This window comes from Chelonoidis abingdonii, chromosome 1, assembly GCF_003597395.2.
Source record: "Chelonoidis abingdonii isolate Lonesome George chromosome 1, CheloAbing_2.0, whole genome shotgun sequence".
Classification (NCBI taxonomy): domain Eukaryota; kingdom Metazoa; phylum Chordata; order Testudines; family Testudinidae; genus Chelonoidis; species Chelonoidis abingdonii.
This window is the reverse complement of record NC_133769.1, coordinates 341,671,193-341,694,298: the sequence shown is the minus strand read 5'-3', so window position 1 is coordinate 341,694,298 and position 23,106 is coordinate 341,671,193. Positions and strand designations below refer to the sequence as shown.

General features: G+C 43.8%; 1 protein-coding gene across 2 annotated transcripts in view; it reads left to right on the top strand.

Moving 5' to 3' along the window:
- The first annotated feature begins 277 nt into the window (after positions 1 to 277).
- Positions 278 to 23,106, top strand: part of CEP126 (centrosomal protein 126) — a 61,151-nt gene continuing 38,322 nt past the window's right edge. For both annotated transcript variants that reach the window (XM_075061714.1, XM_032762883.2), the window contains exons 1-5: positions 278 to 468; positions 6,991 to 7,110; positions 12,303 to 12,448; positions 15,219 to 15,330; positions 19,975 to 20,173. In XM_075061714.1, coding sequence (XP_074917815.1) covers positions 311 to 468; positions 6,991 to 7,110; positions 12,303 to 12,448; positions 15,219 to 15,330; positions 19,975 to 20,173 — 735 coding nt within the window. In that variant the 5' untranslated portion in view covers positions 278 to 310. The remainder of the gene's footprint in view (positions 469 to 6,990; positions 7,111 to 12,302; positions 12,449 to 15,218; positions 15,331 to 19,974; positions 20,174 to 23,106) is intronic.

Sequence of the window (23,106 nt, the reverse complement as noted above, 5' to 3'; positions counted from 1 at the left end):
CCCTGCTCCTAGCCCCGCCCCCTTCTCGGGCCCCTCCCTCACACCGAGCTCCACCCCCTCCTTGCCCCAGCCTTACCCCCGCTCAGGCCCCGCCCCCTCTCCCTTGCCGACGATGCCGAGGCTGCTCCCCCTCCCCTCGCGTCGTCCCTGGTTTCCGTTGCGAAGGAAGCGGCGTCTCTGGTTGCCAAGATGGCGGCGGGGCGGCAGAGCCCTGGAGTAATGGGCGGCCCCGCCTAGCACTGACCTGGCGCGAGAGGGGCCGAGCGGGCCTGCGGCAGGAGCTATCATGGGGGCGGCCCGGCGGGGCTGAATGGAGCCCGGCGTGAGGGCCGCGGGGGGCGTCAGCCCCGCACAGCGGGAACCGGGCTCTCCTGCCCCGGGCGGCCCCGGCTGGAGGAGCCTCTTCCGCCCCGAGCCGGACAGCGCCCTCCAGAGCCAGGCCGGCACCTTCACGGGCAGCGCGTGCGCGTATCCTTCGCGGGTCCGGGGCATGGCCACGGCGGGGGGAGGGCTGGCGGGCCCACGCGACGCGCCCCACCCCCCGGGAACGTTGGGGGAGGAGGAGACGGGCCCCAGCGACAGGCTCTCTGGGGAAGAAGGGGAGGAGGGGCATGGAATGAGTCCCTTGAGGGAGGCTGGGGTGAGAGGACAGGCCCCGGGGGTGGCTCACTGGGGATGTGCGGGAGAGGCTTGGTTCAGAAGTCCCGAGAGGTGGTTGCCTCAGGAATAGGTAGGACAGGCACCCCAGGGATGGGTGGGACTCAGGATTGCTCAACAGCCCTCAGGTTGAGATATGGGTGGGGTTTGTCCCATGGATTGGCAATATCCTCCCCAGTGGTTTTAGAACGGAGGCCTGCTTACGCTATTGTCAGGGTACCCAAGGTACCCAGTCCCTGTGGTGCCCCCCAGTGTGGTGGCAATATGGGGTTATTCTTGGGGTCTAAAGCTGGAAGGAACCGTTTTAATCATCTTGCAGCAAGATATCCTGATATTACAGCAAGATACATGGGCATAAAAGCAGTCTCTTTTTACATCAAGGAGAATAAAACAGTACCTAAAACCATTTGGTTTTAGTTTGGTTTGAACTTTCTCTCTTTCTCTAGTCTTGCATACAGTAGATATTTTGAGGACATATCTCACTGTTGCACAATTTAATTCAGTTTTACCTGTGATGGAAATGATGGGAGTCTTAGTGTAGACAGGACACTCATGCTCATTAGTATTTTTTCTACTGTGTCAGTGAGACTTGCTCTGATTAGACAACATAGCAATAACAGAGCCTGTGCTCTGTGTGCATTTTTGCTCCAACTATTGCTACCCTTGGTGGAACTATACCAGTGGTAATCCAGTGGTTGGCAACTACCAGAAATGTCTAGCCTATGTGTTTGTTTCCCTGCTGTCTGTATAATCTTTGTGCCTAATCACTGTATTTCTATGGCACCCATTGCTGTAATGTCTAAGCATATGGGCAGTATCTGATTAGATACTATTATTATTTATTTGTTAAGTAGTGACGTGCTTGGTTTTGAATAAAACAAAGAAAAACACTCAATCTCTGATCGAAACATTTCATAATCCAAAATACAAAGATTATATTTTAGACTGGCAGCTAGGACTTTCAAAGAGGCCTAAGGTGCTCAGGCACTCAACTCCCATTGAATTTTAATGGGAGTTGGATGCTTCAATCACTTGGGTTGCTTTGAAAATCCCAGGCCTCGGTATTATAGTGACAGGCACTTTACAAAGTCCTTAAACAGATTATATTAAATAAAACATTAATGTGTGTGTATTGGTGCCCCAGGAAAGTAACAGACACAGTGCTAAGATAAGGCAAATATTGGATCCAGCTTGACATTTACTGTATAGATATGTATTTTAAGCAAGAATATTAAAGAATTTTGAATTGGAATTACTCATTACATTACAGATTAAACAATGACCATGTAGGGATTTTTTAATGTTATTTTAAGAAATATTTTCCCTTTGATAACCTTGCTGTCTGGTAACTAGTTCAGATAATAAGGAATGATGTATCCTCAACTCTACATGATAAAGCTGTAATTCCATGTGGTAACATCATAAACCCAGAGTGCAAAGCCTGAGTGGGTTGATATGGTCATAGAAACTAAGTGATGGAGTTACCATCTTAGTGTATGTTATCCTAAGCCTTTCTCCCAAATCTGGACCTTAGCGTCCAAAATCTGGGTGCTTAGCATGAACCTCCAAGCTTAAGTATCAGAGGGGTAGCCGTGTTAGTCTGGATGTGTAACTCTAGCTCAGGAACCAATCCATGCAACAAACCTCGATGCCAACTCTGCCCACATATCTACACCAGCGACACCATCATAGGACCTAACCAGATCAGCCATACCATCACTGGTTCATTCACCTGCACGTCCACCAATGTAATATACGCTCTGCTATGTACATCGCCAAACTGGACAGCCACTACGAAAAGGATTAATGGACACAAATCAGAATTCAGGAATGGCAATATACAAAAACTGTAGAGAAGCACTTCAACCTCCCTGCCACACTATAGCAGACCTTAAGGTGGCTATCCGCAGCAAAAAAACTTCAGGACGCAACTTCAAAGAGAAAACTTGCTGAGCTTCAAGTTCATTTGCAAATTTGACACATCAGCTCTGGACTCAAACAAAGACTGTGAATGGCTTGCCAATTACAGAACCATTTCTCCTCCCTTGGTTTTCACCGCTCTACTGCAGAACAGGCCTCACCCCTGCCTGACGAACTAACGCTTCGTTATCTCTAGCTTGCTGCTAGAATATAGTAGCCTGCCCCCTGGAAAGTTCACACACCTGCGTCTGACAAGTGGTACACCCCACTAAAGCCACCCTCCAAACGTCTGTAGTCTATAAGGGCCACAAGGATTCTCTGCTGCCTTTACACATCCCAGACTAACACGGCTACCCCTACTGAACTTGACACACGATGCAGGCCAACTGCTTTTAGCGTATGGAGTGAAATCCATCAACCTCATGATAGAAACTTTGCACAAATACACGAAGATATAAATCTCCCTTTCCAAATGCAGAACGTGACATCATACCAAAAATGGACGAAAGGTAAAAACATCACTGCTATCTACATATAAACTACATCAGACCACAGTGAGAGTTATGCCATATCACTATCAAAGAAACTGGGACCGACCTGACAGCACCTATACACAAACAGAAAAACATCAAAAAGAGCTCCTCCAACCTTGGAGACCTTCATTAAATAACCAAACTTCCATAAAACCGGACTTCACTAAAATAAACAGGAAATCTACAGCACTCACTTCACATCTCTACAAAAAGGAAAAAGGACTGAAGCTGTTAAAACTCCTACCTGACACATGGGCCAAAGCCGTGTACCCTAACCCACCTCCAGCAATATTGTCAGATCTATCCAACTACCACGCCAGACCCAGAAGAAAGTCTGTCCTATTCGGGACTCTCTCTCCCTGCCACTCCACCCAAATGATACATCTTGGCGATCTGGAAGCCTACTTCGCCGTCTGCAACTCAAAAATACTTCCAGACAACACTGAACTAGGTACCGATACACAGGTACCCACCCACGCAACACAAAGAAGAAGAACTGACCACAATGGACTCCTCGTCTAGGTCAAAATGACAAGTCTAGACCTATTACATTGAATGACTTCCGCCGACCGTGCACAGGATAAAATCGTGGAAAAAACAACAGAACCGGCTTGCCTCGATAACCTAATCGTGCAAGAACGCAATGCCATCCACAGCCTCAAAACCACACCGACATTATGCATCAAAAGAGCTGATAAACGGAGTGCTGTGTCATCATGAAAACAGTCCTGACACCAGAAGGAGGCACCCAGACAACTCTCAAGACCAAATTCTAACAGGCCACTCCCTCAGATCCCCACTGAGGAATAACACTAAAAACGGACCTATCTACACAGAGACCACCCCTACACTAACACGCAAGAACAAACAGCTTACCCTAGAGCCCGACCAAGGTTATCTCTTATCTACTACCACAAGATCCTACAAAACCCGGAAATCCTCTGGACGCCCCATCGATCCTCGGCATTGGCACTCTCAGCGAGGGACGTCTGGATTTGTGACCTCTACTCAGAGCCCTAATGCCACCACACTCCCAGCTATCTCCGGGACCACACTGATTTCCTGAGGAAACTTACAACCATTGGGTCACCTCCAAGACACCATCCTAAGCCACCATGGATGATGAAGCCTCTACACAGAACACCCACACACGATGAATACAAGCTGTAGGAACAGTATCCCTGATAGCACAGCACAACTGGCTGCTGAGCTCTGTGCCTTTAATAACTGACCACACACCAACTATTCAAGTTTGAGTACAATGAATATACCTCCAGATCATGGCACTGCTATGGCACCCGCTGGCCCACACAATACGCCAATAGGGTTTAGGCTGACCTGGAACAACGCTTCCTCAGCCTCTCGTCTACTCAACCCCTTCTCCTACCTACGCTACAATTTGATGACATCTTTCATCATCTGGACCCCTGGGAAGGAGACTCGAGAAAAAATTCCACCCTCGATTTCAAACAAACTTCCACCCCACGCATCCAACCTCAGCCTGGACCAAATCACACAGGAGTATTCACTTTTCTCGACACCGAGGTCAAATAGTGATGGTCACATTAACACCACTCTAACAAAAACATACCGACCGGCCACGCCCTACCTCATCGCCGCAGCTTCCATCCCCGGGCACATCACACAGATCCATGTCTCAGCAACACTGAGTACAAACCGCATTCTATACCCCGTCAGACAGAGACGCAACACCTACAAAATCTCCACCAAGCATCTCAAAACTACAATACCCGCGCATCGAGGAAAATTAGGAAACAATCAACAGAGCCAGACGTGTACCCAGAAGCCTCCCTACTGCAGAGACAAACCCAAGAAAGAAACCAAAGGACTCCACTGGCCATAACTTACAGCCCGCAGCAAAACCCCTCCAACGCATCATCAGGGACTACAACCCATCCTGGACCAAGATCCCACACTTCACGATCTGGGGCAGGCCAATCCGGCCCACAGACAACCTGCCAAACCTGAAAACGTATTCTCACCAGCAACTGCACACCGTACATATAACTCTAGCTCAAGGAACCAATCCATGCAAACAAACCTCGATGCCAACTCTGCCCATATATCTACACCAGCGACACCATCATAGGACCTAACCGATCAGCCATCCATCACTGTTCTTCACCTGCAACGCTCACCAATGTAATATACGCCATCATATTGCCACAATGCCCCTCTGCTAGTTACATCGGCCAAACTGGACAGTCACTACGGAAAAGGATAAATGACACAAATCAGATATCAGGAATGGCAATATACAAAACCTGTAGGAGAGCACTCAACCTCCCGGCCACACTAGCAAGACTTAAGGTGGCTACCTGCAGCAAAAAAACTCAAACCAGACTTAAGAGATAAACTGCTGAGCTTCAGTTCAATTTGCAATTTGACACATCAGCTCTGGACTCACAAGACTGTGAATGGCTTGCCAAATTACAGAACCATTTCTCCTCCCTTGTTTTTCACACCTTCTACTGCTAGAACAGGCCTCAATCCCCCCTGACTGAACTAAACCCGTATCCTCTAGCTTGCTTGCTAGCATATATAACCTGCCCTGGAAATTTTCCACTACCTGCGTCTGACGAAGTGGGGTATACCCACGAAAGCTCAGCCTCGCAAAAGTCTTTAGTCCCTATAAGGGGCCACAAGATTCTCTGCGCGCAAGCTTAATTACCACACTGGGATCTTAATCTCGCTGCCACCGAGACAGGAATTACAGCGCCTGCCTCGCTCTGGTCCCCCAAACTTTCCCTGGAGGACCCCAAGACACACGAACTCTGAGTCTTACCGCAAAGGAAAATACTCCCTGTTCCCTTCCCCCTCCCTTCCCACCCAGACTTTCCTCTTCTGGGCTAACCTGAGAGGATTGATGCAATCTCTTTACATCACAAATACCCAAGAAAGCATATCTCCTCTATCCACAAAAGAGAGAAACCCAAATACAAGAAACAGAAATGATCTCTCTCTCTTTCCCCCTCCACCAATCTCCTGGTGCTTGCAGAGCTATCCTCCCTAGATCTACACAAAGAGAATTCCCTCCCCTTGTTCCTTAGCCTACCCAGAGAGAAAACTCAACAGTTAAAAGAAATAACTTTATATAAAAAAAAATGAAAGAAAAAAGAATAAGAAAATGTAGCTCTGCAAAGACATAAAAATGATCTCTGTATCAAGGTGACAATATACAGGGTTATTGGCTTAAAAGAAAAATATGAATAAACAGTCTGATTCAAAAAGATATCCAATTTGAAACATTCCAGCAAGCTACACACATGTAAATACAACCAAAACAACATAAAAGCCTATATTGTTTTTCTACTTGTACTTACAATTTGGAAACAGAAGATTAGAGATAGAAAGAACCTTCTCATAGCTGAGAGAGACAAAAGACACAGACCCAAGACAAAGAAGACCCACAAATTCCCTCCCTTAAGCTTTTAAAAAAAATCCGGTTTCCTGATTGGTCCTCTTGTCAGGTGTTTGGTTCCCTTTGTTAACCCTTTGCAGGTAAAAGAAACATTAACCCTTAGCTATCTATTTATGACATATGTAAATTAAGGCAGTACCTTTATTTAAAATTATACATTTGTGATAAGGAGCTATTGTGTAATTACTGGTAATCTGAGGAATCATCACCTTTTAGTTGCACATGGATAGTTTACACTTTCTCAAAGTACATAAGGCTCGTCATGCAAAAGGATGCGTGCAAACATGCTATTATGCCCATGAAAAGTCCAATTTTAAATCTGTACCTAAGACTGCAAACTCTTTTGTAATCATTCTGAAACTTAATAAGAATACTGCATAGGAATTTCAAGGATTTTACCTACATTTTCTGTTGTCTTTAACATAATGCCATGGTCAGAACTTTGAAATTTCTTCTTGAAAGAGATTTAGAAGAAGAGCGTGAAGCATTATTAGAGGATCAAAAAATATGTCGGAGTCGGGCACGAAAACTTTGTATAGAGACAAACAGAAGAAGAAAGTAAGTAATTATGAGATTTGGTTTGGGAGGGTTGTTTGTATTTTGTTTTGTAAGGACTTAATCAAGTTGTTAGATATTTGATATATTGATATTGTTGTTCTCACATTTTAAAAAAATCTATGGATCTAAATAGTAGCACAGCTCCATTCCAGAGAAATCGAGGATTAGTTTGTTGTTACAGGACACCCAAAATATGAAAAAAATAGTGTGTCATCTTCCGATTTTCTCATTATTATGGAAACTTTTTTCTTTAATTAGCTTTATTGATCAGAATTACCTTCCTTCAGCAATATTTCTTCATCTCCTGGGCCTGATCTGTATTCCTTGTGTTCTCAAAACTCTCATTGGCTTTAGTGGGAGCTCTGAGTTTGTAACAAATGCAGGATTGGACCTTTTTTATTTTATTTGTAACAGTCATCTTGTGGGTATTTTAAATGGCAACTCTGAATTTTCTACCTTTCCTAATACTTGTTGTATGCAAAAATGTGATAGTTGGCTAAAAATGATCAAACACATCATTTTGATGGATGATCTTTGAAAAAACTCTAGAAATCTGTGTATTAAAAGTGGATTACTGTCATTAAATTGGTTTTCATATAGATGTTATATGCACTCGCATAAGAATTCCATTATAATAGTAGCCTTAAGAAATATGCTGTGTTTCTAGATTATGATCCAGGTAAAATTATTACTTAAATAATGTAGGTATGATGTATATCAAATAAATAATTGCTTATTTGTATGACAGCTGAGATATAATTTATCAGTGGTTGAACTGTAAGTGTGTTGTGACAGGTTAACAAGTGGAAAATGAAAGGGAAACTATCTATTTTGTTCTGCTCAGCATTCTGAAAGTTGTAAAGTTCTTAGTGTGAATAAACTGTGAAATATACAAAATATAGAAAACTTGAAAATCAAGAGCCACTGTTCCCTTTGTGGGAAAAATAATGTAGAGACTAGGAAGCTCCTTGAGTTTTAACTCATTCTTTCTTCCCTATTGTTCCATTGAAAGGGATGTGGTTTACCTCCTCATGAGTGGTTCACTGAGTTAGGCCCATAAAATTTGGGGATATTCTGAAATCCATTGGGATTTCAGAACACCTACAAAGGTCATGAGTAATCATATGAAAGTGGCATTCTCTGTGTTGCTATCTGGGCTCCCCCAGGGCCTACACTGCCAAGTGGCTGCACCAAAATTCATCCCTGAGGGGTTTGAATGCATGTAGCAGAAATTACTCTTGGTACCACTAACTGTAACTTCACATTTATTTCTGATTTAAAAAAAAAAAATAGATCCATGTGGACCTGACAGGAGCATTCCGCTGAGCACCTAGCTCTACCTCCTTCCAGCTCCTAATAGCAGTAAGATCCCTGTGCTGTTTGGGCCTACAGAATGTAGCAGAGATGCTGTTCTACCTTCTCTGCCTTTTTGTGTTGTTATGTTTTGTTCTGCATTGCAAAGGGGAGGGGAGCTTGTGGCCTAACATTTTTACTATCACTTTTTAGTAACACAATAACTATTACCAGCATACACTTGAAATGCAAATTATATGACAAACTTTGAGTCCCAGTCAGAGATAGCCCAGTGTGCAGAGAACTATTTTTGAAGTCAGTGAAAATTCCTTATATAGAGGGCTTGCAGGTTTGAGCTTTTTATTTTCAAACTTTTCCATGTTTATTGATTCTGCATAGTATTTCTTAACTTCTGAAATTTCACACTGAGTTATAATTTTCTCTTTAAAGTCATATATATAAAAATGAGCTATCATATAATGTGCTGTTTATGTCCCATATGTGTTCAGTCAAATGATGAAACACAAAAGTATTGAAACACATGCCTGATGTACGGTGTTCAAATTAGTGGTTGGAGTTGGGCAATTGCCTCTAGTATCCTTATGTCACTGTTTATTATTCATAGAAGGGGCCACATTTAGTAAAATTTACAATCAAGTGTCGTACAGCCAATATCTGAGCTACTTTGAAATTTGGGTAGTAAATCTGCCTGTTGTAATCTGGGTAGTGTATGTCCTCTCCAATTGTGTATTGAGCTTGCCCTCTCCCTCTTTGAGCCACATACTCCAGCTGTAGGGTTGTAGGATTTCCCATTATCTAAAGTATACAAAAGACAGATCCAGCATATGAATTTGTAGATCAAGCAGACTCTTCTTTCCCTGAGTTGCTGCATGGAGAGTTATTTTTAAAAAACGTTTTTCAGGCTGAGTAGGTCTGTCTGTTCTTTATCCAATATTCACTACCTTAATGGGTTGGGTGACCTAGAAATATATAATGCTCCTCCCCTGCCATAGCTTCTATTGACACCATCTTCATACAATATTTGTTGTTTATTTTGAGGGTATAAAGGACAAATGCCTTCAAGTGTTTGTATGAAAATAATCTTTATTACTTAGGTCAGCAGTATAATATAATTAAACATACCTCATAATGCTCTTGTTTTATAAATAATAAAACAAGCAACAAATATAATAATAATACTTTTCACTTTCATTTGAGACTCTAACAGCATTTATTAAGCCTCATGCCATCTCTGTCAGGTATGTAAATAGTCCAATTTTACAGAAAGGTTAATTGAGCCACAGAAATATTCTCCCTCTGGGCCCCCCATACCACCAAGCGTTCACTGTTTTTAGTAACTTTTGAGAGCTCAGTTTGATACACTAAGGGCCTAATTTTCAGACATGCTGAGCTCCTGCAGCTCTCATCAACTTCCATTGTATTTTGGGATGTTCAGGATCTCTGACAATCAGATCTTAAGTGTTTCAATTTCAACATTCAAAACAAAAGTAACATCAAAATTTTGGCTAAGTTGCTTGTCCACAGTCACATAGCAAGCCATTGACAGAATTGGGAATGGAAACCAGAAGTCCTGATTCCCAATACCTTCCTTTAACCACTAGAGAATGTTGCTACCCTTCAATGAAACAAATGGACTGATTGCATACTCCCTATGAAGTCATAATTGCCACTGAGGTCAACGGAATGTAGCTTGAGGAAGGAGTGTAGGACAGGCCCTTTATGATAGGAGCTTATGTTGTAACTGGTTTTTACATGACCTAAATTAAAATCAAAATTTACTGTAGTTTTCTTCTAAAAGCAGCAAAGAGTCCTGTGGTACCTTATAGACTAACAGACATATTGGAGCATGAGCTTTCGTGGGTGAATACCCACTTCGTCAGATGCATGTGACGTCACATGCATGTGACAAAGTGGGTATTCACCCATGAAAGCTCATGCTCCTATATGTTTGTTAGTCTACAAGGTGCAGCAGGACTCTTTGCTGCTTTTACAGATCCAGACTAACACGGCTACCCCTCTGATATAGTTTTCTTGTACATGTCTTCCTTTTCCAGTAGGCTATATTCAGATCTGGGCACACTTCACAATAATTTACAGTCTCAAGCAAGTAGAAGGCATTTATCATATCAGTCTTGTACTGAATCCAGTATTAATTTGACATATTTGGATTACAAATTATTTTTCTGCATAGTCAAACCTGCTGATAGATGTTGGGGGCTATTTCATGATATTGTTTTCAAACAGAAGTCCTCATCAATTTCAATGGGAATTTAGACTAAACATGCTGGGAATTTTAACTGGGAGATGAGCTTCTAGTCACTGTGATCCCTGAGCAGCAGAGTTCAAAAATTTAATCAGAGTGGTCACTGCTGCAGGAATATTTGTGTATCCCTTCTGCCTGTTGGAGTTGGCCGCAAGAAGGGCCGGGTTCAATATCTAGGGGTCCCTTTTCAACAATACAACACAAAACAGGATCAAGCCTCACCCAGTAGCCTGGACAATTACATATCACCCTCTGGGCGCCTCTAAGAGTCAATGCTTCCCTTCTAACAAGCACAGAATCTGAGTGTAGAAAAGAAACTTTAACAAAAGGAGGGAAGTAACCTAGCATTAACTTGGAAAAACGCCATAAACAGGGTTCATAAACATAAACCATGAGCAAAAGACCCACCCCGCCCTTTTCCTCAGGTTCTAAAGTCCAGCCACCAAAAAAGTCCCTTTTAACGTGCTCGTCCCTTCTCTGCATCCCACTCACAGTTGTTATCCTTGGTCAGTGCAGACCCTGAGTTCAGAAGTATATTTGCTGAGTTCACCTCTGACCCTGGGTAGTAGTGGGGGAGTAAGAAGGCACTTTATTCACTCCGCTGTCTGGGCACTTGCTCGCCGCTCCTCTCCGCATCTGCCCTGCTTCCTAGTCACAGCTCTGTTCCTCTCCATGGCTTCTCCACCAGCTGCCCCATCAGCCAATCGCTGCGCCTCTCCACTGGCCACCTCACTAGCCGATCACCATGCTTCTCCACTGGGCTTTGCTTCACTGGCTGATCACTGATTCACTGGGATGTCTTTAGGTTCCACCTCTTAACACAGCTCTTAGTGATTTCAGCTGTTAGTGGGGGAGCCTCACTGCCGGTGCACACTGGGCAGTCTCTTGCATGAGAGACACTGTCCCAAAGCCGGTCTAATGCTTAGACCTAGATTACTAGTGACTTCAGCTCTGCAGAGTGTAACAAGACTCTCAGGTGAGTCTTAATCAGCTCTGTTATTACACAGTGGAGAGAGAAAGGGTGAAGTTGTATCTAGGGCCTTTAGGCTTGTATTTTCCGTGTGTCTTTGGTTAATAAACTTGACCTGTCAGAAGGGGCATTGTTCCTTATGTAAAGCCTCTTTAAACTTATTGATGACATGGGAAACTGAGGCAGGGAGCACCTGCAGTGCTACATTTGGCCAGCAGAGAGTATTATAGGGAGGATATTCCTTGTTACATAACTCTTCCTTGTGAAGCATCTGGTACTGGCCACTGTCAGAGACCAGATACTGGTCTAATCTGCTGAGCGATTACTATATTCCTCTCATAAGGGATGATCAGATCATCTGATCAAAGTTAGCAAATAGGAAGATTGTAATCTGGCCCCTCTTCTTTGGCACTTGTAGGACATTGTCCAATTTCAAAAATGTTCTCAACTGAACCTTCATTTTCCAGTAACTCTGAAGTTTGCGTGGCACTGTAATCTGTCGAGAAGTAAGCTTTTAAACTAAACAGGATATTATAATATTATGCAAATAGTTTTATGAAGGCATTTCTCTGAGTGTAATTATAAGTCCTGTGTGATGGGTTATGTTCATCAGAAAAATAACCATTGTTTTTACTTTTTAAATAGAGCACTTGAGGAAAAACAGAGGGCAAAAGAAGAAAAAGAACTAAGATCTAGAGAACAGATCCTGAAACAAAGGAAACTGAAACTTCAAGAGGCAACTGAAAAGTTCCAGCGTGCTCATCTCCCTTTTTCCCAACGCAAGAGAATAGGTTTGGAAATTCATCACACAATGTAATGAATCCTCATATTGTATGTATTTGTCAGTCTAATGCTTCCTCAAAGTGCCCAGGACTGTGAGTGCACTTGTTACTCTTCTGCCTCCAGTGACAGGAAGATTTGCTTGTACTTAACTTAGAGACAGCTCCCTAACACCACCAGTCTGTCAGCTACCCAAACAATCTTCTCAGGACAGTGCTAGCCCTCACTTTGCATTGCAAGTTAACAATGGGTGCACCTCAATCCCTGAGCCCCCTTAAAGTGTTCTCCTGCAGTGTTCAGCCCTTAACCACTGGATACTCACAGAAATTATCCTGTAAAGGACCAGTGCAAACACCAGCCTGTTTGATTTAGCTGAGGATCAGCTCCAATGTAACCTCGCAGCACCAAGATATATTTATAGTGAACATGTTTATTGTCAGAGGCCTAAGATTTAAGAGATAGTGGAAAAGGATAATGATAGAAACAGATATGGTTACATATAAAACAAAGTATAACAGCATAAACTGTAATCAGATCAGTTTATATAAAGCCAGATCAAACTGGATTAAGGATACACAAATGTCAGACAATATTTGGAGAGTACTTGGAACCACCATAGTGCCAGATCAAAAAAGATCCATTTCTCTTGTTATTACTAGACACAGAGAAAGCCTTTCATAGAATAGAGTGGAACTTTCTTTTTCAAGTCCTGTTCCATAAGCAATGTTCCCTCTAATTTTTTACATCCATGTGCGGAATGAATTTTGTGCACCGATATGGAAGTGATAGTGTGGTGGGGATGGGAGTGGGGAGTTCAGAGTTGGGAGGGGCTCAGGGCTGGGGCAGAGGGTTGTGGTACAGGAGATTAAGGGCTCTGGCTGAGGGTCCGGGCTCTGGGGTGGGGCCAAGGCTGAGGGGTTTGGGGTGTTGGAGGGGGCTCAGGGCTGGGGCAGAGGGTTGAGGCATGGGGGCGTGAGGGCTCTAGTTGAGGATGGGGGCTCTAGAGTGGGCCAGGATGAAGGGTTTGGGGTGCAGGCTGCCCCGGGACTGTGGCGAGGAGAGAGGACTCCCCCGAGCTCTCTCTTGCTGCAGCTGTTGGGGCTAGGGGAAAGGCACCTCTCCCCACTGCTCACCTGCCCAGCCCTTGGTAGCCTGCTGTGCAGCCGCAAAGCTTAGAGAGAACTTAGCCCATAAGGACTTTGGCCCCTCGTTCCTTTAAAAGATAAGTTGTTTTTACACCTGTCCAAAGCAGCTGTGCAAGTTAATGGAGTTGAATCTCCCCTTTCTGAATTACACAGAGGAACTGGGCAGGGATGTCCATTGTCTCCTTTTCTTTTCTTGCACTCGAGCCTTTTGCAAAGGGAATAAGGAACAATGGATCTATCATGGGATTAAAACAGTCAGGAGCACATCAGAAAATAGCATTACATGCCACTGGTATTATATTATTTTTACCTAAACCAAGTATTTCCCTAAAATGAGTTTCTAAAGAAATCCAGGACTTTGGGAAAGCATCTGGATTTAAAGTAAATTATGCCAAATCTCAAACATTAGCTTTCAGTTTGCCAGACACTGAAACGTCACTCCTCCAGAAAACATTTGGGTACAAATTCTGTAAAATACTTGGCAATTCGAATCTCAAACAACCTATTAAGAACTCTGAGTTAAATGTCAAACAGCTACTTCAACAAATGAAAAAAGTAGGCAATTTTTTTTTGATTGGGAAGAATAGCTACAGTCAAAATGAATATTCAGACAAGGATATCTTTCTTATTTTAAAATCTTTCTGTGATTGGCCTAGATAAAACTATTGCAGGAATACTGAGGATGCTGTTAGAATTTATATGGAATAAGAAAAAAACAGGAGAGGGAGAAGATACCATTAAACAGGGTGGACTAGCTTTTCCAAATATTCTGTGGTATTATCAAAGCAGTAGTGGATTGGGAGCACTCTAACCCACCCAAACACTGGGTCTGTATTGAACAAAAGAATTGTGTAGTAATAGTCATATACTGCTTTTGAGGCTATCACTAAAATAATCTTTGTCAGATTTGTTGTCACAGATGCAGCATCATCAACTGTGAGTTATTTGATCTTAAAGTCAGAGACATTATCAAAGTAAAAAAACCTGAAAAGGATGGTACTACTTTACGGCTTAATCATGGTTCTGTCATGAGCCCAGAGTGAGGGCCAGGTTGCAAATCACAAACACTCTCATGGTTTCCCTGTTGCATCAAGGCAGGAATAAATCGTGCCAGTGGTCAATAGCTATACCACCTAGTATATTAGGGAGGTGGAGCAAGTCCCCACCCTGTTCTGCCCACTTGCACAAAGGGAGATGTAGTGGTTCTGTGGAGCGTCCTTCCCCTCCTGCACTACCTATGATGTGGGAAGTAAGCCATAATTCACTCTGGGAAATTACTGGACAGAATTCTTCAGTCATTTATCAGCTTGTATAATATGATTTGGCTAAAACAACAACAAAAAGAGAGTGGTATATTACATATTTCTTTCAGCAGTGTAGACAAAGACAAATGCTAAAATTTTCAAATTCAGATCAGGCTCCTGATTAATCCATATTTAGGCATCTAAATAGAATTGGCCTGGTTTTTGTCTTCAGTGGTATTGAGCAACTCCAGCTCCCAGTGATGATCGAACTGTTTCTGTTTATTGTTAGTCTGTCTTTAGGTATCCAAGTTTGAAAATTTTGACCAAAACGATTTATGATGAAGTTTTATAGAATGTTTCCTGATGATGTGTCTTTCCCTTTAACCAAATAGTTCAGAGAAAACCAGCTCCTCAATTAGAAGAGGCTCTTGAACAAATTCAAGGATCCGTTTTAACATCAGGGTTATATTTATCATCATCTAATAGGCACAAAAGTAGCTGCAGGTAAACATTTCTATTTATTCTATTGTGTTTAAAAACTAAATTATTTAGCTAATGCATTGCAATATACAGCAAATAATTGACACTACTCTTCTGGAATTTTGGCAAACTATCTCGTGGCAAAAAATGCTGCTATGAGTACTGTAGCAGGGTGATTACCCTGCTACTGCCCTGAAGGGCTTAAAACAGCCCTGGAGGAAGGTTGTGGCTGGGAGCTGCTAAGCTGGGTTGATTGGGAAGTGGCTGCAGCTCAGCCACGCCCCAATCAGGCCCCAGCTGGCCTGTATAAAGAGGCTGGGAGCCAGGAGCTCATGAGTCTTTCTCTGTTGAGGGAGAAGGGCCTGGCTGTAGGAAGCTAGAGACGGAGCACCTGAGTGGAGCAGGGCTGGGGACAGGCCAGGGCCGGCTCTACAGTTTTCGCCGCTCCAAGCAGCGCGCTGAATTGCCGCCATGGGCGGCGGGGGCAGTCCATGTGCCCTTAGGGCGGCAGGCTCGTTTCCGCAGCGGCGGCAATTCGGTGGCAGCTTCTATGTTTAGCTGAAGCCACCGTGGACAGCTAAACATAGAAGCCGCTGCCGAATTGCCGCCACTGCGGAAACGCTCCTGCCGCGCTAAGGGCCTACAGACTGCCCCTGCCATCCACGGCAGCAGTTCGGCACGCTGCTTGGGGCAGCGAAAACTGCCGCCCCTTGCAGAGTGCCGCCCCAAGCACCAGCTTGGAATGCTGGTGCCTGGAGCTGGCCCTGGGACAGGCTGAGAAGTTGGGGAGCTCCAGCCTACCATAAGGCCAACAGGTACTGGGGGTTGCAAAGGGCAGCCCAGGGGTAGGCAAAGGCAGCAGGTCCAAACCCAACCTTGCCAGTGATGAGTAGGCTGATACTGCAGTCTGCCCCAGGGCACGGGGGCTAGACAATGACTGGTAGTAACCTGATACTGAGGCGAGTTGGGGATAGTAGGTGGGGGTTTCCCAGGGAGGGGAGACCCTGAGAGAAAGGGATTACTGCCAGCGGGCCACATCCCAGGTAAAAGGGTGCTGGGTCTAGGGAGGGACATGGGGGATGGGGGACAGAGGACAGGCGGATCACCAGCCTGCAGAGGCGCTCTGGAGCTGGAATGAGCTAATTCCCTGAGAGACGAGCGGGAGACACCACAGGGGTGAGTCCATTCCACTACAATTACTATTAAAATTAAAATGTTGTGCCATATCCTTAAATTGTTTGATGTCTACATGGCACAAAAGCAGAGGAAAGGAGGCAAACGTTTGCACTCCCCTAATCCTGGGGGCTAGTTCAATCACCGGCATTAGTTAGAGCAGCCTCAGGACTGTTCTAGCTTGAACCAGTTGCAGTGGCTGTCAAAGGCCATTCTCCCATCCCAGGTTTAGAATGGAATGAATAATGAATTTTCTTTGTTCTTGGGCAGTTCCAAAAAAGTTTCATTTTGGGTTGAATTGAAACATTGAAAAAATTTCAAGTCTCATCAAAATGAAACATTTTATTTCAACCTAACTTGAAATTTTTTGTTTCAATTTTGCGCATTTTAAGGAAAGCAAAGGAAGAATAGCTGTACAAACAGCAGGAATGAGGAGGAGAAGGAGGTGGAACCCTCTTTATGAGCATTAGCCCAGTGGTTAGGAAACTTACCTGGGATGTGGGAGATCCAGGTTTAATTCCCCTGCTTTCGCCCTGCCTGATGTGAAGAAGGAATTTGAACTTTGAGCTCCCATGTTGCAAGAGAGCGTCTTAGCCACTGGGCTATAGGATATATGTGGCATTGGTCTTTTGTAATCTCTCCTGTTGAAACTCTTCCACTTTGTATAAATAATAGTCACTGGAGCAGGGAATTGACCTTGGGTTTCCCACATCCTAAACGAGTGCCCTAACCACCAGGGTATAGAATCTTTTCTCTCTTTTTTTTCTGGTCCCAATGCCTATTGATTGTCATTCTCAGTAGCATTTTGTAGTCCTTCATAATAACAATTTCAAGTTGAGTTGGAACAAAATATTTCATTTTGACCATTCTGAAACATTGCAGGTTCAGTTTGGTCAAAGCTTATCATTGAACTCAACACATATTAGTGAATAATTCTGGGTCATCCAAAACTGCATTTTTCAGTGAATAAACTATATCTGAAAAAATTTCACCAAGCTCTGCCCTGGATTGCTGGAGCACAAGAAGATACGATATGAGTAGGTGGATATTCCCACTTCATGTATGGAGAACTGAGGTACAAAGATTAAGGTCAAGACTATCTATTAATTTTGAATTTGAGGCACTTAGGACCTGATTTTTCAGAATACTTACCATTATAAAGTACTGACTGTGGTCAAAGTAGAGCTCCCATTGATTTCAGTTGCAACTGTGAATGAATAGCATTTCTGCAAATCAGACCCCTAGTGTATCAAGATGAGCACTCAGAAAATGAGAACACATAATTATTGACCTCCCATGAAATGTTTACTTAAGTGACTTGCCCAGCATCACACAGGAACTCTGTGGCAGAGTCAGTTCTCCAGGAAAGCATTCAACTGCTTTAATTGTGATCCTGTCCTTTCTGAAATCTTCTGCCTCATCCACTATATACTTTCTAATTTCTATAAAAATAGTATGTGATCATGTAATTAAGGACTGTATCCTAATATGTACAACACAAGGGGGCTGATTTAAGGTTGCACAGTCAACTTTAATCTGGTATTTCCTAATTTATGAGTGCTTGACTTTGAAATCTTAATGTTCTTTGAATATAGTTATTGTGTGTGGTTTCCTAGTTGTTTTTTTTTTTTAAAAAAAAGCAAACTGAAAAAATAGAAACTCTATAATGTGACACCATATTGACACCCACATGGATCATCAGGAAGGTTTGAATCTTTATATTCACTGCATAGACTTTTCCCACTTGAATTAAGTGGCTAACTGATAACAGTGGTAGGTTGTCATTCTCTCTGTGGACCAGCACTAGAGGGGAATGGGACATTTTGTGGAGGGTGGTGAAGCACTGGAATGGGTTACCTAGGAAGGTGGTGGCATCTCCTTCCTTAGAGGCTTTTAAGGCCCGGCTTGACAAATCCCTGGCTGGGATGATTTAGTTGGGGTTGGTCCTTCTTTGAGCAGAGGGTTGCACTAGATGATCTCCCGAGGTCTCTTCCAACCATAACTTTCTGTGATTTGCTGACAGCAGAGGAAAGGTGAGGCTCAGGAACCTTTGGTTCTAGTCCAGGCTGTAGAGGAGTGTGTACTTTAGTGGACAGCACAGACTCTTCTGCCCTGTCCCCCCACCCTCCCCAAGCATGATCCCTTCTGCCCCTTCCGCTTTTACCTGCGCCTGTCCCAGTTCTGTCCTTTCTCCACTCCATAGGCTTCTTATCCCAGTCTCATTGCCCAGTCATTCCCAGTCCCTCTCCCCTAGCTTCTTGTTCTCAGTGTCCTGCCCAACCAGACCAAGTACCCTCCCTGGCTCCTCATCCAATCTCAATGTGTCCCTTGCCCACCACTGTGTTCGTGTCTGGGTCTTTGCCCAGCCAATTCCAGTTCTCATGCACCATGAGTCTTCCTCCAAGGTTTCTCTACTATCTTCTCCTTCCCCCTGCACCACCAATTCTCAGTCCCATCTCACCCCTGCCAGTCAATTCTTCCACTCCACCCCATTCACTGGGTCCCAGGTATCTCCCACCTGTTTCCTTCCATGGCTTCCAGTCGAAGTGTCTTCTCCCAGCTCCCAGTCAAACCAGTATCAGTCTTCGTCCATCCCAACTCCCAGTCCCATTTTTCCTCTTCCCCCACTAGCCTTCAATCCTAGCTGTTCCTCCTTGCTCTTTATCCCAATGTACTCCCCCACCTCTACCCCCAGTCTGGTTTTTGTCTCCTCTGCATTCACATGGGGCAGCTTCCTCCTCCCGGCTGTCTGGGGCCCAGCAGGGGTTCATTGGGAGCACAGGAGAAACAGGCTCCCTGTTGTCTTTTTCAGTGCCAGGACCAAGCCCGCTGCAGCCCAGAGCTGCAATTGCCAGGAAGATCTTTCTCAACCATGGGCTGGAGCATGTACATTGTACACATTATCTTTGGGGAGTTTAGTTGCAAAGCTCTGGCAAGGCTCTCCTGAGCATTTGTGATCTCCAGTTCTTCAAATGCTTGTGATAACTTGGCCAAATTTGGGTTAATTTTCATGGGATGGCAAAGCCACATCCCTGACACAAAGCTCTCCTCCACCCTTTGCCAAATTCAAATCCCTCTTCCAAGGCATGGGGGCACTAGAGCTTCTCAAAGAAAATATCACCGGTATTTTTTAACATGGGCAAAAAAAACCAAAAACCCTAGAATTCATTCTTGGAAATGGCTGAACCATTTTGTCAGAAGCTTTCCAAAAGAATTCAGCCTGAGGCAGTCATTAAGCATGAAAAATATCAACTCAAATGGTTAAAGTCTGGCAAAGCTAAAAGCAGCTGCACAACCTTAATAATCACTGGTGCTATCAGCCCCACCAGTAATTATGTATATATTATGTTGCCTCTATTTGGGAGATATTATATTCTTGCCATGTACTTCAGCATGTTTCTTATTTTAAAAGCTATGTATTGTAAACTGTATAGTTAGATCAAGAAATACATAGTTTAGTTACTTTTGGCTTAACTTTTATTTTCTCACACCAAGAACTACAGATTCTCCCTCTGATTCATCAGAATCTAAAAATGGCTTCTTACATCGAAAGCAGATCTCCACAAATGGTGGCTATGATAAAATGATCCAAGAAAACAGTGGAACAAACTTGGATAATGACCAACTTCTCTTCCAGCAAAATCTGGAGGAAATGCAGCGACTCCTTGAAAAACAGCATCTCAGCAGCTTGGCGGTAGGATTCTTTGAAGTTATTCACTAAATAATGTTTCTCAAGTGTCTCTTACTAAAAATGGAAAGTCAGATAGGCAGCTATCCTCCTGACAGTCTGATTCTGTTTCAAGTGATTGCACGTGTCTGTTCAACTCTAGGGGTGTGTGTGCCCAGTATACTAGTAGTATCAGTAAAAGCAGCAAAGAGTCCTATGGCACCTTATAGACTAACAGACGTATTGGAGCATGAGCTTTTGTGCTTGAATACCCACTTCGTCAGATGCATTCACCCACGAAAGCTCATGCTCCAGTATGTCTGTTAGTCTATAAGGTGCCACAGGACTCTTTGCTGCTTTTACAGATCCAGACTAACACGGCTACCCCTCTGATAATAGTATCAGATTTTTCCTTAGTGGCACCAGTCAGGACAGCATGTGCACTGTCTGCTGAAGTCTTGGAGAAGCTCTCTGGTCGCCCAGCTCTGAAGGCAGCACAGACGTAAGGGTGGCAATTCTGAAATAACCTTGTGACCCCCTGCAACTTTCTTTTGGGTCAGTGCCCCCAATTTGAGACATTCACAGGGGAGACCAGCAATCTGTATAGTATAGAGGAAAAGCACACAAAAGACCACATTTCATGGGAGCAGACCAGATTTCAGGGTCTGTGATGTGTTTTTCTTGGTCGTGAATTTGGTAGGACCCTGCTGATGAGGCAGTAGTGTCTGGTGTTTCCTCACTTCTTCTGGACCATTACGGGGCCTACAAAGACCTCCTGAAGAGGGTGACTTCCTCCCTGCATATGCAGATAGCAGTAGTTCAGAAGAGCTCACACAGATTGTTGATATGTTGGGATCTGTGGGGCCCTCTTGAGTGGTATTCCCAGTAAAGAAAACTATTCTGGAATTCACAAAAATATTGTGGCCAAATGCTATCTTCCCTGACTCCCACAGCTGAAAAGACTGAATGGGAAGTAGTATGTCCCCTCACAGGGGTTTGAACATTTTTATATACATCCGCTACCCTCGGGTCTTTGGTGGTTTCAGCTGTTACCTAAAGACAGCATCAGAGTCCACAAGCGTCTACCCCAAAATCAAAAGACGCAAAGAAATGTGACCCTTTTGGGAGAAAAGTTTATTCTACAGCTGAACTACAACTATGGATTTATAATCCGTAAGCATTGCTGGGCATTATGACTTCTCCCTCTGGGATAATATTTTAAAAATTATAGATGAGTTGCCAGAGGAGGCCATACAAGAGTTTCTCAGAGTGTAGTGAATGAGGCAAAGATTATAGTCAGGACCTTGCTTCAGGCTGCATTGAACGCTGCAGATTTTGCTGCCAGAGCCAGTAAATCAGCCATTACAATGCATAGCTGTTTGTTGTTCCAGTCAGCAGGTCGTCTTCAGGAAGTCCAACAGACCACCCTTTTGAGGGACCAGTGGTTTTTTCTCAGCAGATCGACTACAAGCTTCAGAGCCTTACAGATTTTAGAATTCCACTCCCAAAAGAAGATGCAGTTCAGCCTTCAGCAGTCCAACCATTATACATTTTTACACATTGTCAGCAGGACCAGTCTAGGATAAAAGGGAACAGTTACAGGCAGGAGCGGCGCCAGGGTTTTTGGCACCCTAGGCAGGGGTTCTTCCGCGCTCCTGGTCAGTGGCAATTCGGCGGCGGGGGGCGGGCCTTCCGCGGTCCTGGTCTTCGGGGCACTTCAGTGGCGGGTCCCAAAGTGAGTGAAGGACCCGCCGCAGAATTGCCACCGAAGACCTGGAGCGTGGAAGGACCCCCCACCTCCGAATTACCGTCGAGGGTGGCAAAATGCCGCTCCCCCCAAATCCTGGCGCCCTAGGCAACCGCCTAGGTCGCCTAAATGGAAGCGCTGGCCCTGGTTACAGGAGGAGACCACCTTCACCTTTTTTATCTTCTGTGAGCTCATTCAGCCAGCCTAGGAACGCCAACATTCAGTTTGACATTCTTGGACCCATATCACTACAGACCAGTGGGTCTTAAGTATGGAGGAATTGGGAAATCTCCTTCAATTTTACTTCTAACTCCATTTCCCCCCTTTTCCCCCTCCCAGTTCCTATTCAGGGACAACTTTCATGAGGAAGCTCTCCTTCAGAAATTATAGAACCAGACAGTTAGAAGGGACCTCAAAGATCATCTAGTCTAATCGCCTGCCAAGATGCAGGATTTGTTGTGTCTAAACCATTCAAGACAGATGGCTATCCAGCCTCCATTTGAAACCCACAGCGAAGGAGCTTCCAAAACCTCCCTGGGCAGTCTGTTCCATTGTCATGTTTGTCTTTAAAGTTAGGAAGTTTTTCCTGAAATTAAATCTTCTGTGCTGTACTTTGAACTAGGGCTGTCAAGCGCATAAAAAAATTAATTGTGCAATTCATTGCATTGTTAAACAATAACAGAATACCATTTATTCAAATATTTGGATGTTTTCTACATTTTCAAATATATTGATTTCAATTACAACACAGAATACAAAGTGTACAGTCCTCACTTTATATTTATTATTGATTACAAGTATTTGCACTGTAAAAAAACAAAAGAAATAGTATTTTTCAATTCACTTAATACAAGAACTGTAGTGCAATCTGTTTATCATGAAAGTTGAATTTAAAAATGTAGAATTATGTAAAAAAAAAAAATTGCATTCAAAAATATAAAATTTTAGAGCCTGCATGTCCACTCAGTCCTACTGCTTGTTCAGCCAGTCGCTCAGACAAACAAGTTTGTTTATATTTGCAGGAAGTAATGCTGCCCGCTTCTTGTTTACAATGTCACCTGGAAGTGAGAACAGGCGTTCACTTGCCACTGTTGCAGCCGATGTCACAAGATATTTACGTGCTGGATGTGCTAAAGATTCATATGTCCCTTCATGCTTCGACCACCATTCCATGTGTCTATGCTGATGATGGATTTTTCTTGATAACAGCCCA